General features: G+C 48.6%; 1 protein-coding gene and 1 long non-coding RNA gene across 4 annotated transcripts in view; both read right to left on the bottom strand.

The window, feature by feature from the left end:
- Positions 1–818: 818 nt before the first annotated feature.
- The window catches only part of BMPER (BMP binding endothelial regulator), a 232772-nt gene continuing 217382 nt past the window's right edge, over positions 819–16208 (bottom strand). The window contains exons 15-16 of one of the 3 annotated variants that reach the window (XR_008390935.1): positions 5793–7606; positions 821–5488 (exon numbers count right to left, since the gene is read on the bottom strand). Coding sequence is in view for 2 of the 3 variants with exons in the window: in XM_053661716.1 (XP_053517691.1) it covers positions 7425–7606 (182 nt within the window). In the remaining variant the exon portion in view is untranslated. Of the gene's footprint in view, positions 7607–16208 lie in introns of all 3 variants that reach the window. The other 2 variants (XM_053661716.1, XM_053661710.1) reach the window with 2 other exon arrangements.
- On the bottom strand, positions 13424–14354 carry LOC128626839 (uncharacterized). The gene is made up of 3 exons (XR_008390936.1): positions 14251–14354; positions 14066–14133; positions 13424–13534 (listed from the first exon to the last, which is right to left on the bottom strand). It is a non-coding gene; the product is annotated as an uncharacterized LOC128626839 (long non-coding RNA).

Raw genomic sequence — 16208 nt, forward strand, 5'->3', positions numbered from 1 at the left:
AACAATATGCATATGCATTATTTAGGCAAGAAATTACAAGCACTTGCTATTGCAAAGCAGATAGCCTGCATAAACTAGACATACGCACAATAAATCACGGACCCGATTTCAAGGAAAAACAAGCATTGCTTTGGAAAATTGCATTCGAATATGTTCACTTGAAATCAACTAAACATAAAATTTTAACATTCAATAAGATATATTAGTAGCACTTGAGTCCGATAAAATTAAAATTTCTAAAATTTGGAAGGTTATTGCTTTACCCAAGTTTTTTTAAGATAACAACACTTAAATGTATATGGCATATTGTTCTCTGACACTGCCCCTCCAAAGTCAAACTGAAGGAAATAATTAGCAACTTCAGACAGAGTTAATATGGAATAAGCCTTTCCACCCTGTCCCCATCCCCAAACAGAAGGATGAAGCTGATGGCTCTACTCTACCCTCAGGGACTGTCCAGGTGATACCAATGCCTCCCAGCCCAGCTGGACACTCCAGTCCCTCTGGAATGCTCTCCTGGCCGCCATCTTTATCTCCTTTAGTCAAAGCAACCCAACTGTTCTATGGCCTGAGCTGAAGAGAAAGCAAAGGAAGGGTAAGACCATCCTGCCATGAACTCTATGGGAAAGCCTCAATAAATAAGCCCCAACTGGTTTAGGGTCTAAATCAATCTGCCAGGGTTTTTGAGTGTGTTGGGAACCATCCTACCTGGTTTCAGGAGCTGTAACCCCGCCCCCCCCGCCCCGCCCCCATGGCTAAGGCTGAGTGAGCGCCCTTCGGACCATAAGCCTCTAAGGAGACAAAGCTTATCTCCCTGGCAGGAGCACCGCTTCTGCTCCTTTTTTCATAACTGGCCCCCAGTGCTTGATCAGTTAGCCAATGAAGGGTAAATTCCCCAAGAGGTGAACAACCTAAGACAGGCATGATCACTTGGAGGCCCCAGCGAAGGACTTGGTGGGCTATGGAGAAAGGGGATGATAGACCCTTGCCCCTAGGCTTTGACAGAGGGCGGTGCAGCCCAGTGCTGGAAAGGGTGGGCTCCCTGGGTGATCAGGCCTGAGAAAGGAAAAAATCCTGTGAAGCCTGCTTTGCTAAGAATGCTCTTAGTTAAATGATAAAGGTCTGAGCAGGAAATGAGTTTGTTCCCCAAAGTCTTGTAGCCCTTTAGCTAATAGACCCTGACTCAGAAGAAACCCTAATAGTTCTTTGGCATGCTATCTATTGTTTGATCCTTACTGCCTGACAATGATTAATGAGCTGTACCTATATTCCTGCACAAATTAAACCCAATAAAAGCCTGTCCAGGAAAGGGTCAGCACGTTCTCCCCTTGAGGGAGTGGCCAGACCATTCTGAGGTGCTCCCACCTTGAGGAAGTAGCCGTGCCACCCCTTTTCCTCCACAGGACTCGGTAGTCCATGTGAATTTGTCTCATACCTCATCCATGACACCATGGGCACCAAGAGCCGGTGCATGCGTCATGAGTGGGATGGCCTAGCCTATTCACAGACCATTGGCAGGATTCTCCTCAGTGCATTTCAAAGAATGACAGAATCAAGAGAGCTGTGTGGGTGCACGATGGAAATGAAATTGCACAGGCTGAGCTGTTCTGACTGTGAAGACAGATATCCCCAAACGCCATCTCATCAAACAGAGGAATGCTCTTCAGTGTTGTCAAGCAGTGCCCCCTTACCTTCTGGGGGTGCACAGGAGCAATATACACTGTGGATATATAGGGAGCAAGCAGGTTTCCTGTGACAGAGTCCCCCTGTCACACTGCCTACAAGAAAGTCAGTAGAGAGGTCCCCTACCACATGGTGAGGACCTCTTGAATGCCCTTCTTCACAGACATGTGCAAGGGACACGTCACGCCCCAGGTTCACTGGCAGCCTGCTCCACGCCGGGGATCAGCAGGGCTGCCCGCTGACTTGCACTCCCCTTCCTGCCTGCCTAAGCCCCCGAGCCAGGAGGAGCTGTTCAGAGTCTGATTCTTTCAATTACACGCAGAAACATGGTGAAAATGACAACATAACTAATGGTATTTACATTTTCAGAGCCAAAGTGAAACTTTGTCATCACCGCAAACATTTCTCAAAGCCCCAGATTTCACTGCTGAAAGCCCCCCTCTGAGGAATTACTTAGGAAGCCAAGTTCCCTGCAGAGGAAGCGGAGAAGGCGTTTATGTTAGTTTTTATGGCACAAGGTGGGCTACAACGCCAGTGGCTGAAATATAACAGAACTGCTCCAACCAGAGGCTCAGGGTGAGCTGTGTTCTCAGGCCTTTTATTTGTAGGTGTGACCAGAACTGCTGACATTGATGGGTTCAACTGTTTGGATCCTCAGCATCCCCAGCCCAGCCATCAGGCCACAGCCCAGTCAACAAAAGCAGTCATTAAATGCATTTACCTTGGACCAGCTCTGTTACAGAAACCAGTGCCCAGAGGGTCTGAAGGATGCCTCCTCACTCTGCAGTACAACACGGAAGCTCAGAGGCAACAGCCTCATTAGAAGCCTCTTCCAACTTCCTTCCCTTTCTAGATTCTCAGGAGTCACATCAAGGAAAGTCACCCAGGTGCAAGATGCAAAGAGAGCTTATATCACAGTGCCAAAATTTCCTCAAGCTCTGCTATGCTCGCTGCACTAAAAATCAAGGGACCCTTGCAAGGGTCCCTCAGGGTGGGTATGTGAGCTCCATTAACTCGGAACAGCTCTGTGAATCCATTACACCCTAGCAGGACACAACCCTGTGTCTCCATAGCCCTGTGTCTCTGCACCCCCAGCCTGTTGGCTTGCTGCTGGTCTGTCTTCTTATCCACACAGTGACTCATGCCTTACACTCCCAGACGGGACCATCCCTGCTCACACACACTCAGGTTCTTGTAGAGGTAGAGCTTATTCAGCCGAGTAGGGCTCATCTCAGCAGTCACCCTCCCTGACCAGCCTCTGTGATGGGCACCCACGCAGAAAAGCTCCCAGCGGACTCCAGAGACTCCCGGGTCTCCCGGGTCAGCTCTGTGTGGCCCTCTGTTTTATAAGCCATTCATCCTGGATGGTGACTGTCTTAAGGAGGACCATCTCTGAGCCCCAATGTTCAGGATGTCAGCCTAAAGAAAACAATTGACTTACAATAAAAATTTCCATAAATCTGGTCCCCAGCCAGCGTTCCTCATGTAACAGGCTGGTCCCATCGTCGTGCGTCACTCCAGCCAAAGACTTGCCCAGCCGCCACCCCATCTGTTACAGAACTCTCCCCTTTTTAGCTACTTCCTACCTTCTAGTTTGGGGGCTCATCACTTCTCACCAGGACTGACTCACTGGCCTCCTACCTGCTATTTTGACCAAAGACACCTTCACTCCACTTGCTGCAACAAAGGTCTGGTCACATCACTTTATTGCTTAACACTGTCCCTTAGCTGGGTCGGCCCTGGGGCAGATCTTCCCACCCAGTGCCACAGCCCACTGGGAGCAGTGTGGGGAGTGGGTGACAGGGGTTGGCATCCCTTCCACTCTTGGAGCAGTTGGACAGGACCTGAGACATCCCCATCTCAGACAACCCAGAGGTCCGAGCTGCAAGCAGCCCTGCCGATTTACCCCAGCTCCCAGACAAATGTTATTTTCTGGGTGCACTATAACATACAGCACTTTGGCCACTCTTTCCCTAAACAACTAAACCCCACCTGGAACACCCTTCCCACCTGGCTGAGCTGAGCTCACTCAGGAGTATCCCTTGAGGCTGATGTAGGGTCTGCTATCCTTCTGTCTCACACTGGTCACTTTAACACTGGATTGCTCCAGATGAATCTGAAAGGGATCCGCAGTGAGGACTAAATTTTTTTCATGCCATTGCCTACCATTCCACCAGGTTCGTGAAATCTAATAGAAGGCAACAGGACTCTAAAAGCTCCCTGGGAAGGACTAGATGTCTGGTTCTTAATTTAGGGTCGGCATAATCACCAGCATCCCTTCCTTTTCCCAGTGTGTTCATTCATTCTTGGCCACTTGAACACTGTCATTTTTCAGAATGATTTTCCTGGATTCTGCAAAGGCTTGTTTGCCAGGATTTAGAATCAGAGACAATTTTTGCTTGTTCCTGAGGGTTATGTTTGCAGGAGACAGCTAATTAAAATATCCTGGCGCCTGTCCCCTCAGGCATCCTCTCCCACACGGAGGGCTTTCCGGCTCACATCCACGAGGCTTGTCAGATCCAGGGAGTGTGAGTGACGAAAAGCAGGAAAATGAACAGAAGCCCAACAAGCAGACGCTCCACCCCAAGCTGTGGCACCGTGTGTCTTGGCTCGGTTTTATTTATGCCAGAAAAATGGACCAACTCCCTACCAAGTTATTTTTCTTAATGAGGGTTAATGTATTCATGGGTATTTGCAACATTATTCTCTATACCTTTTTGTCTGTCTGAAATATTTCATAATAACAAAGAGTTTCCCAGTCAAAATGGTTTATCCACATGCAATGAAACCTGGCGGATGAGTCCTTCTGGGTCCTTCTCATTTTGCTGGGAGGTGCCTTTCATGGTCTGGTGGCCAGACACTGGGGAAACTTCCAGTGAGGTCATAGGGACAAACCTTCAGCCTGAAGAGTTGGTGATTCTCAATGTGCCACCCTTTGAATAAATAACTGCTCTTGTCGGTGTCAAGGATAAATTTGCGTCCTACTTTTGGGAACTGCACACATTCCTACCTTCACAGGAAGAGAGGAAAGAACTTTCCCTGAGCACCTTGTGTAATGAGAATCTCAATAGTTCTTCATCCTGGGCATTTTTCCCTCATCAAGTTCAATGTTCATAGCTAAGAGCATAATCAGCATAGGGACTTTATGCTTGTAGACAGAGTAACATGAACCCACCTATTAATTTTGTAGATCTCACAGAACCTGGGTTACATATATTAATGAAAGAAACAGAACACTGTCATTTCAAGTCATCTAAGTCCGAGGGAGCTGGGCTTTGAGAACCCAGGAAAATATCTCATGTGAACCAAGTAGGGCCCCATCACTGAAGCACTTGGTTCATCTCCATTATCATCAATCATGGGACAAAAATCGCTGCTCAACTAGAGCCTGCGGCTGTCTGGACCGGGGAGCTGATCCACCCCACCCTCCTCATCAGACAGCTGTTCGGATTCCTGGGACCAAATCACCCTGTGCCCTACCTCTTTCTTCCTTCTAGGACTAGGAGTGAAAAAGATGTTCAAAGGTTAAACTAAACCCCAGAGACGGTATGCCCCACAAACTTGTGATCAAGCTGCCCAAATTCATGAGACGGATCTGGGAAAAAGAGCCTCGGTCCTCCACCCCCACGAGCGGCCCCGACTGCCAGCACCGGCAAAGAGGCCATGTAGTCCTTCTGGGCGCAGGTACTCACTGCTTGCATGAGTCATGGGCAGTGCGTAACCACCCACCAACTTCCTCTTCTGCATCACTTTTCTTCTGTGCCCTTCTTTCATAAAGAGTGAACTAAAGAGGATCAAAGATCATCTAAAGAAATAGAAAAAAAGAAAAAGAATAAGAAAAACAGGACAAGTCCACCGACTGGCCCTGGTCCTCCGTTCAGTGCAGTGTGGGGGATAAATGGGACCCCAAGTGCGACTGCAGTTTGTGTCTTGGGTCTCTGGCCAAGTGATCTCCCTAGTGGCAGGGTCTCCAGATGGCTTGACGCTCAACCCCACCCATACACTGCCTCTTGTGTTGCCAGTCAGCAAAAGTGTGGTCCCAAATCCTTAAACACTATGAACAAGGTCATAAACTACACCTGGAACTCATCTCCTAAATCAAAGCTCACCTTCCAGGTGTGGCGCTGAAGCGATGGCCTGGCGTGTCCAGGACTCACGCGAGTGATCACCAACAACCACACTCCCCGGTTCCTCAGCCAGTCGCTATTACACTGAGAGCTTTCTTCGGTTTACTCAGACCCCTAGACTTGTCCTAGTAAAAAATCCAAGGTCAGCCTTTAGCTGTCATGAATGTAAGGTGAATACTGTTGAGGACACACAACTGTCTTAACAAGCGATGGCAATACGCTGGCTCTAAAAAATTTTAGATTTTGCTGTCTATTAATAGCGCTCTTTACAAAGTATCATAAGAATCTAAAATCTATCTAAATAGAGCTGGGAAAGATCGGTGAACCCGAAGTTGGTAGAGCTGGTTTATAAAGTACAACACAGCACATTTTGAAATAGAAAATGCCTGGTGTTAAGTCTTAAGACCTTTATTTACTTCACTGCAGAACATTTTATTTTTAGACATTGGTGGGTTCTGTTTTGTTGACATTTTTACTTCTTTGGCTGAAAACAAGTCAGGAAAATCACATGGTGACTAGTAGTAACCTACGCGGATGTCAGAGCACGTATACAGAGCATTCTTTGTTTGGACTAATGTTAAATCAACTGGTCAGTGAGGGCTTTCTTTCTGCCCAATAAGTATGATGTATGGACAGTCACCAAGTAGCCCTGAACTGGGAATCCTCCAGAAATAATTAAAGGCTGTCATTTTACAAATACAACCACCACTGAATGTGGATGGCTTACATCAACTCATCGGATTTGCCCATCCTAAATTGCTGAGGTTCAGAGAAACCGCTATTTTTTCCCTCACTGTGCAAGTTTTTCCACATCTCTGCTCATGCTCAGTGAAACTAACGTGTCCCTCAGAGAGTCCCTTCATCTCAGTGTGCGACATGCAAGCACGCCTGTCCACCATACACACGTATGTAATTAGGAGACACAAGAAATGCACAGAAACGGTAAGAAGCTGCTTGATTTTTTTGGTTATGCTCTAGTAGCAAGTACATTATTTCTTGGCAACTAGCCCATCAGCTTGGAAAATAATATCAAACCATGACCCAATACACTGACACCCTGCGCCTCACTTTACATGCACCGTTAGGAACTGTCACCAGCCACCAGCTGCCTCTCCCAGGCACGCACCCCTTTCTTTGGAATCCTGGAGCACCCCTAGACTAGTCTGCCCTTCTCCAGAGAGACACATTTCTCATTCCACTGCAGATCCTGATTCAAAGCTAAAATTAACGCAGGCAGGCAATTCAGGGTTTTTAGAAAACTTCCTTAAAAATGACAACGTAGGTGATGCTCAAACCCTCCAATATGTCTGCATGCTGCCTTGTTAAATTAAAGACACCCGGTTTATTTATACAATGTATCCAATGGCTTACAGATTAGGATTCTAGAAACAATACATGTCTTATAGCAAAAAATATACATATAATAATCCACCTATAGTTTATATAAATGATGAAATGTTTCTGAATATATCTATATATCTATATATGTACACATATATACTCCATGCGAGCATGTTTGCAGAATCGGCACACAAATGCTGTGGTCCTTCATCGGCTCCTCCACTTCAGTGTCAAGAACACCAGGTTTCAAAGTCTGAAGCTGCTGATCAAGGGTCACCGCTGAGGGCAAAGGACTGGCTTGATGCAACGCCCCCTGTGAAGGACCAAGTTGGCTGGACAGTGGCAACCTGCCACGCACGGCTTATTGCACGGGCCGATCTCATTCCAGTTGTCGCAGGTCTTGACACATCCCGGACCACAGGTATCGTACACAGCCCCGTGCTTGCACTGGGTGGCTGGAAGAAAAGAGGAGGCAAAGGTGAGACGTGGAGAAGTGGCCTCGCCAACTCACCTGCAGCCTGAGGCCACTCTGCTGCAGAGGCCTTGCCAGCCACCGCGCAGGTTCCCTTCCACAGTTTAACAAAGGAAGAACAAACGCCCAGCGGTCCTTGAACACCCAGGGAACCACCTGCACTGAGAGAGGCAACATCAAAGAGCCACCTGCTGGGCCAGTGAGCCTGGAAATAAAATAAAATGAAAGCTTTTTATGCCCAGATAAGACAAACTATACAATAGTACAGCTACAGAAAAGATCTGTAAGCTTATTTAGTTACTGATAATAGTGTGAAAGATCAATTCCAAAGAGTCCTTCCAGCAATCGCACTGTCATGAATATGAACATCTGTTCAACCATGCCAGTATTTAAATACACATGGTCATACATACAGGAGAACACCTGTCAAGGATATTGGAAATGTGGTACACACTTTAATCATATTTTAATTATGTGTTGAATTAATCAATTTGAGGCAAGTTAGAGCAAAAGTAAAGCCAAATATATCTGACAACAGCTCAATATCCAAAATTTATACAGAACTCTTACAACTCAATAACACCAAAAAACAAACTAACTCAAAAACACAGCTGAAACAATCCAATTAAAAAATAGGCAAAGGACCTGAATAAACGCTTCTCCAAAGAGGGCATATAGATGGCCAATAAAAAATGCTCAATGTCATTAATTATCAGAGAAATGCAAATGAAAATCATAATAAGATAGCACCTCATACCTATCAGAATGGCCCATATTTATTGATGGTGATCAATAAATCAACTCACAACAAATGCTGGTGTGGATGTAGAGAAAGGGGACCCCTCCCCCTGGCCATGTAGCTCCGCTGGTTAGAGCACTGCCCTGATACATACAGGCTGCGGGTCTGATCCCCAGTTGGGCACGTCCGAGATGATTCTTGGATGCACAAATGGGCGAAACAATGAATTGATGCTTTTCTCTCTCTCCCTCTTTCTCTCTCTAATATCAATAACTTTTTTTTAAAAAAAGGGGAACCCTTGGGTACTATTGATAGGAATGCAGGTTGGTGCAGCCACTATAAAGATCACGATGGAGGCTCCTAAAAAATTTGAAAATGGAATTGCCTTATGACCCAGCAATTCCACTTCTGAGCACACACAGGAAGAAACCCCAAACACTAATTCAAAGGGGGATATGGACCCCCATGTCCACTGCAGCATTATTTACACTAGCAAAGCCAGGAAAGCCGCACAAGTGCCCCTCAACAGGTGAGTTGACATAAAGCTGTGGTACAAACGATGGAATATTACTGTACTGTAAGCAAAGAATGAAATCCTTCTATGTCCAACAGCATGGACAGACTAGAGGGTATTACTCTAAGTGAAATAAGTCAGAAAAAGACAAATGCCGTATGACTTCACTTCTATGTGGATTCTAAACAACAAAATAAGTGAACAAACAAAACAGAAACAGACTCATAGACACAGAGAACAGACTGATGGTTGCCAGAGGGGAGGGGGGTTGGCGGCTGGGTGAAAAGGTGAGGGAGTTAAAAAGTACAGTTGGGTGGTCACAGAATAGGCACAGGGATGTAAAATACAGCTTGGGGAACACAGTCAACACTACTGTACTAACTATGTGCGGTGCCAGGTGGGTACCAGAAGCATCGGGGGGAACCCTTCCTGAGGTACGACTGGCTCAGTATGCCCCACACCTGAAACTGAAACAAAAGAATACTGCATGTAAACTCCGAAAGAATAAAGCCAAATAGGGGGACATCAGATATGGCAAAATGTAGCTTTATTAAGTTGTGTTGGCTTCTGATAATCCTACTCTATCCCTCAGGCTACTAGCAGCCTCTCGCAGCCACGTTGGTCCCAGAGCTGTGTCCTTTGCCTTGACATAGTGCCATTTTCTAGTTTGGTGAATGTCACCATAATTCATCCCGTCTTGTCCTCTTTCAGACTCAGCTTCCCACCTTCTCTGCCACCTCTGTCACTGCAGAAGATGTCCCTGGACTGGGCACTGAGAGCACCCGCGGCCCACCTCTAACCTCTGCTCACAACGAGAGATGACAGTAATGTTTCCCCGCCCTCTTTCCGTCCAGCTCGGTCTGGGAAAGTCTGCACTGTTTCTGTATTTTCAGTAGCAGGCGGCGTCGAACATGCCGCAGGTGCCTAGAGAACTGCTGGGTGATGGAATTCACAGGTAAGTGAATGACCTAGTGTGCAGATCAGCCTCGGACTTCATGAAATCTCCTGATTTATGCTTTTCTGATAATCTTTGACTTTTCACAGATCCCTGCAAAGTCCTTTTCTTTTTCTCTTTTCTGTGACTAACCAAACATCCTGCACATGGTCCACGCCTGGTAATCTGGAGGCATCCGAGCTGAGCATCATAGTCACACATGATAGCTGCAGGCCACGTGCCGCTATGTTTCTGCTGGCCAATGGGGTTCCAGACTGAAAATTAGGACCCACCCCCAGGCCAGTTAATTTATTAATTAATTTAGACCTTTTAAAGAGTTTGTTTGTTTGTTTTAGAGAGAGAGGATAGGGAGGGAGAAGGAGAGGGAGAAAAACATCAACGTGAGAGAGACACATCAATCGGTTGCTTGTTGTATGTGCCCTGACCAGGAATCGAACTCACTACCTTTCACTTTGCAGGATGATGCCCAATCAATTGGGCCACACCAGTCAGGGTTAGTTCAGAACTTAAAAGTGGAATCAAGTTACCAGTAACTTAAAAAAAAAAAAAAGCCCTCCTAAACAGGTAATGTTGATGGCTCTCAGGACTGAGAGCAGGTTCTGATAACAATCCTCACATTCCTGTTTCAGCCACTGCAGAAACTCGTCCATTTCTAGCACGTGAGAGGGCAGCAGTTGTTTCCAAAGTGCAGGTGGACGCACAGTGGGAGCTCCTGCTGTTCCCATCCTCTTCCACCTAAACCCACTGGCGCCTTTCCCGGGTCCCAGAGCACCTGTCCTCTCTTTGATGGAGTCAGGTCATCTGCACATGCACCTTTTTTTTCAGATTTAATTTATTTTTAGAGAGACGGGGAGGAAGGGAGAGAGGGAGAAAAACATGGATGCGAGAGAGAAACATCAAGTGGTTGCCTCTCCTATGTGCCTATCTGGGGACCTGTCCCTCAACCCAAGCATGAGTCCTGAGTGGGAACCCAACCAGTGCCCTTTCAGGTAAGGGGACAGTGCCCACCCCACTGAGCCACACTGGTCAGGGCTGCACACTCTCCTTCACTCATCTTCCCACCGCCTGTCCTCGTTTGCACCCACCCTTGGTTCGCCGTTCCTGTTTCGGACCCACCTCCTCCAGGAACCTGCTTTATTATTTGTCCTCACTGCCCATTGATCTCCTTCTCTGTTGGCTCCAACCTCTAAACACTAGAAATGTTTTCATGTCAATGCTCATCTTTAACCACAGATTTCCCCTGGCCTACCAGACCTACTTTCTCCTTCCTTTTACCTGCAAACTTCATAGAAGAGTCGACAGTCACTTGATCCAACTCCTCCGCAGGTAACTGAGGTCAGAGCCCTGTCCTCCTTACCTACCACTTTGCAGACCCGTTCCCACCAAAATGTTCGGCAATGGCCATATTCACGGAACTACAGGCGGCCCCCATTTGCATGCTCTCTACACAAAATAGTTGTTCTTTTTGTTCATTTTACCTTAAGGCACTGAACTCTCTGGGGTCTTTGGCTAATACCTTGGGAATACCTTTCCTCTCATGAGCTTCTTTGCTTATTCCCTGACAAATGACCTGCAAGACTCTTCCCTCTGCACTGCCTCCTCTCTCTCTCACACACATACACACACCAGTTATTCCAGTTTCATCTCCAATTTCTAGAGAGCTCTGAACTATGCTATCATCAGTTCTGATCCCCATCGCAAGCCGAGATCCCCACCACCTTAGTTTCCGCTCAAAAGCGACCTCCTTCCAGTAGCTTCCTGGACCTCCCCCAGGATGCCCTCCCCTCCTCTGCATTCCACAGCACTCCTCATGTTAGTTATCAGTTCATTTGTTTTAATCCCACAATTACTGTGCAACTGTAGTTCTTAATCAGAGATGCTCCTGGGGTCCCCTTGTAGAGGCCTGTCCGAGTAAGGCTAGCATATAGAGGCCTGTCCAAATAAGGCCAGGAAATTTTTAGGCGCCAACACCAGCTGCTCGCCAACAGCAGTCCAATCAGGAACTTTTGCCCTAGTTTGATTGAGCCAATAGCTAACCGCCACGTCTGCTTCTGTATCCCTTGCTTGCTTGCTTGCCTGCCCCTATAAAAACCCAGTAGTCTGTAAGCCAGGCGCGACTTCCACTTTGGCGGCTCTGCGTAGCCGCGAGACACGTCTCGTTCGGGAAGTTCGCCCTGCGCAGGTAAAACTTGGCCAATAAATTTACCATCAAACCGCTCTCAGTGTTCGGGGATTCCTTTCGGCTCGCAACTTGAATACAACATTTGGAGGCCCCAGCGAGATCTAAGGAGTGTCTCCGGAGACTGAGACTAACGAAGCCCGGAAGTGTGGTGCGGAATTTGGTTTGGGAGTCTAGACTCATTTGAGCCGTGAGGTGGTAGGCGAGACGTTGCCGGTAGTCCACCCGCGGGGTTCTCATGAGAGGACGCTCGAGGACCGGAGCTCTTGCTCCCGCGACCAGGTCGCATTTGGTTTTTGGTTTCGTTCCGGCCGCGATTGAACGCGCTAAGCGAAGTGTGAATGAGTGAAGAGACTGCAGTGCGCCATGGCCTGTTTGTGCGTGAGTGGACTGAGTGGAGAGGAGCGAGGTGTGTGTTTCTGTGCGGGATATTGGTAGCCCTCATCCTTCTAATCGCAGGCGCTGTGAGAAGCGAGAAGAAGGCGTCCGCGATGGGACAAGGAAGCTCCACTTCAAACATTGCCCTTGACTGCTTACAAACAATTTCTCTGACTTTCAGAATCGCGCTCGAGGCTATGGGGGTCCACCGCCAGACCCAGAAGTCCCTGCGAGCTTTCAGTGAAATTGAATGGCCGTCTTTTACGTAGGATGGCCGACGGAGGGGGACTTTGATCTGCCCCCTCCTTTTTGCGGTCAGGCGGATAGTATATGGGACCCCCCCATCCAGATCAGATGGTATATATAGATGTGTGGGTAGACATAGCTACGACCGCCCCGGTTACATACCGGTGTCAGTCCAATGGGCAGAGGAGGAGAAGGGCCATCTGCGTGGCGATGACACCGAGGCAGGCTCCCCGTCTGCAGACAGACAAAGGGTGCCAGCTCTCAAGGGACCAGGCAGACGGGGAAGGGAAGAAGCTATACCCCTGTCTTGCCTGAAGCACCTGAGGACCCGCTGTTGGCCCCTTCCGCTCTCCCCATCGCCAACCCCTGCCCGACTCTCGCGAGCGGGGAAAGGGAGAGAGTCCAGAGCCCTCCCCATACCCGCGGCGGTACTCAGTATGGGGGTGAAAGTTTGGCGCCAAGACAGGATGGCGCCGCCATTTTACCCCTCAGAGAGGTGCCACCGGCTCCAGACGCCCCATTACATGCACCACCGCGGCTAATATATGTCCCTTTCTCAACCAGTGATCTATACAATTGGAAACTGCAAAATCCCCCGTTTTCTGAAAAGCCACAGGGATTAATTTCCCTGTTGGAGACCATATTTAGAACCCACCAGCCGACATGGGATGATTGCCAGCAAATTTTACAAACATTGTTCACTTCAGAAGAAAGAGATAGAATCATAAGAGAAGCTGTTAAGGCAGTTATAGGAGAAGAAGGGGGAAACCGGCGGGGGGAGGAGGGAAGTATTAGACATATTACCTGAGCAACCCCCAAACTGGGACCCCAACACGAGCGGGGGAAGGGACGCACTACTCCAATATCGCCGGGCTCTGTTGAGGGGGGTGAAAGCAGCGGCTAGGAAACCAACGAATTTCAATAAGGTTAGTGAGGTAGTACAAGGGAGAGAAGAGTCCCCCGCCAGTTTTCTAGAAAGGTTAATTGAAGCCTACCGAGTGTACACCCCACTAGACCCCCCAGGCCCCCTGAGAACAGGCGACTTTTGAACATTGCTTTTGCAACCCAGGCAGCCCCGACATTAGAAAGAAATTACAGAAGATTGAAGGATTTGAAAGAGAAAATATTAGCAAGCTTTTAGAGATTGACAGAAAGATAAATAGAGATGACCCAGAGATAGGAAAAGCGAAAGAGGTAGCAAAAATCTTAATTGCAGCCCAGGTAGACCCGAAGAAAGAACAAAAGAAAGGAAAGTCAAAAGGCCAGTGGCCAAGAGTAGACAAAGATCAATGCGCTGCAAGGAAAAGGGGCACTGGAAGAAAGATTGCCCCAAACTGCGGGCAAAGGAGGTCAGTCCTGGTACTGCTTCAAACCTTAGATTGACGGGGCCAGGGCTCTATACTTGTTGGCTCCCAGGAGCCCATTGGTCACCTTGAATGTCGAAGGGAAACCAGTAGACTTCCTGGTCGCGGGAGCCACATTTTCTGTGTTGAAGCAACCTCGGGGGCAGAGTCAAAAAGGCAACCACAAAGATTATAGGAGCAACGGGTAAGGCCGAAGCATATCCCTGGACAACTGCCAGGATCACCAACGTGGGGCAAGGGACTATTACTCACTCCTTTTTAGTTATTCCAGATTGTCCGTACCCGTTACTGGGGAGAGATTTGTTACAGAAACTTCATGCCACTATAAGCTTTAAGCCATCAGAAACACTTGAGGAGACGAGTGTAGAGGTGACGGTCCCTCTGTCCAAAGAGTACTTGCTGGCGATGCTCCCGGACGGCGAGGAGAAGGAAAACAGGATCCTGAAGAGACTGCAAACGCAAGTACCAGGGGTGTGGGCGGAGACAAACCCGCCTGGGTTAGCTGTCCACCCCGCCAGTGCTGGCCCAGCTGACCAGTACGGCCCAGCCGGTCCGGATCAGACAGTACCCCTGTCCCAGCACGAGCCAGGCAGGGGATTGCGGGGCACTTGCAACGCCTATTAGAGGCAGGCATTCTGAGGAAATGCCAGTCTGCATGGAACACCCCCTCTCCCTGTCCAAAAAACCTGGGACCCAGGACTACCGACCGGTACAGGACCTTAGGGAAGTAAACGCCGAGTTGAGACAATACACCCCACTGTGCCAAACCCGTATACCCTCTTGAGCTCGTTGCCCCGACTCATACCTACTATTCTGTTCTGGACTTAAAGGACGCTTTCTTTGTATACCTCTGGCCCCCCAGAGTCAGGAAATTTCTTGCCTTCGAATGGAATGACCCTGATAATGGACTAACGGGGCAGTTCACATGGACCAGACTGCCCCAAGGGTTCAAAAACTTACCAACCATTTTCAATGAGGCCCTGAGTAAAGATCTCCAAGAGTTCAGGAGAACTCATCCTTCAATAGTCCCTCCTCCAGTATGTAGATGACATCTTGGTGGCAGCCCAGACACAGGAGGAATGCGAATCAGCTACACGAGACCTGCTCCGAGACCTCGAAAGAATGGGCTACCGAGTGTCAGCCAAGAAGGCTCAAATCGCGACTCAAACTGTGGAGTTACCTGGGGTATGACCTGAAGGGAGGACTGAGGGCCTTGTCAAATCAACGAATCCAGACAGTCCTACAGATTCCCGACCGACCACCAAGAGACAGGTATGGGAATTCCTGGGGCTATAGGCTATTGTAGACTATGGATATTAGGGTTTACGAACATAGCAAGACCCTTGTATGACCTAACCAGAGGCAAGGAGGACTCCTTCACGTGGACTGAGAGGAGACAAGCATTCCTGGCCTTGAAGGAGGCCTTAGTCTCAGCCCCAGCCCTTGCCTTGCCCGACTTAACCAAGCCCTTCCAGCTATCGTGTGAGAAGGAGGGTACGGCCCCAGGCTGTCTTGAGTCAGACTCTAGGCCCATGGAAGAGGCCTATAGCCTACCTGTCAAAGAAACTTGATCCTGTAGCGTCAGGATGGCCAGCCTGCCTGAGAGCTATTGCGGCCACGTCGCTGCTAGTTAAAGAAGCAGGCAAGTTGACCTTGGGGCAGGACATACAAGTTATAGGAGAACACTATATCGAGCAGGTCCTACGGGCCCCCCTGACCGGTGGTTGTCTAATGCGCGGCTGACGCAGTATCAGGTACAGCTGCTGAACCCTCCAGCGGTACAGTTCCTCAAGACTACTGCCCTGAACCCAGCTACCCTGTTGCCCATACCAGATGCCAAGATCGTCCATAGCTGCACCCAAGTCTTAGACACGGTAACTGGCTCCCCGCCCGGACTTAAGAGATCAGGCATACGAAAAGGCAGACCTGACTCTCTTTACTGATGGGAGCAGCTTTATCAAGAATGGACAGCGGTACGAGGGAAGTAGTGACCACAGGAGATAAGGTCCTGTGGCGGAAGGCGTTGCCGGCAGGCACCTCTGCGCAAAGAGCGGAACTGATAGGGCTGACCAGGGCCCTAGAGATAGCGGAGGGGGAAGGTAGCCAACATCTATACTGACAGCCGTTATGCTTTTGCAACCGCCCATATTCATGGGGCCATCTACAGAGAGAGAGGTCTCCTAACTGCAGGAGGAAAGGACATTAAAAAT

The sequence above is a fragment of the Artibeus jamaicensis genome, unplaced genomic scaffold (genome assembly GCF_021234435.1).
Source record: "Artibeus jamaicensis isolate MK-2021 breed Jamaican fruit bat unplaced genomic scaffold, CSHL_Jam_final contig_1016, whole genome shotgun sequence".
Taxonomy (NCBI): Eukaryota; Metazoa; Chordata; class Mammalia; order Chiroptera; family Phyllostomidae; genus Artibeus; species Artibeus jamaicensis.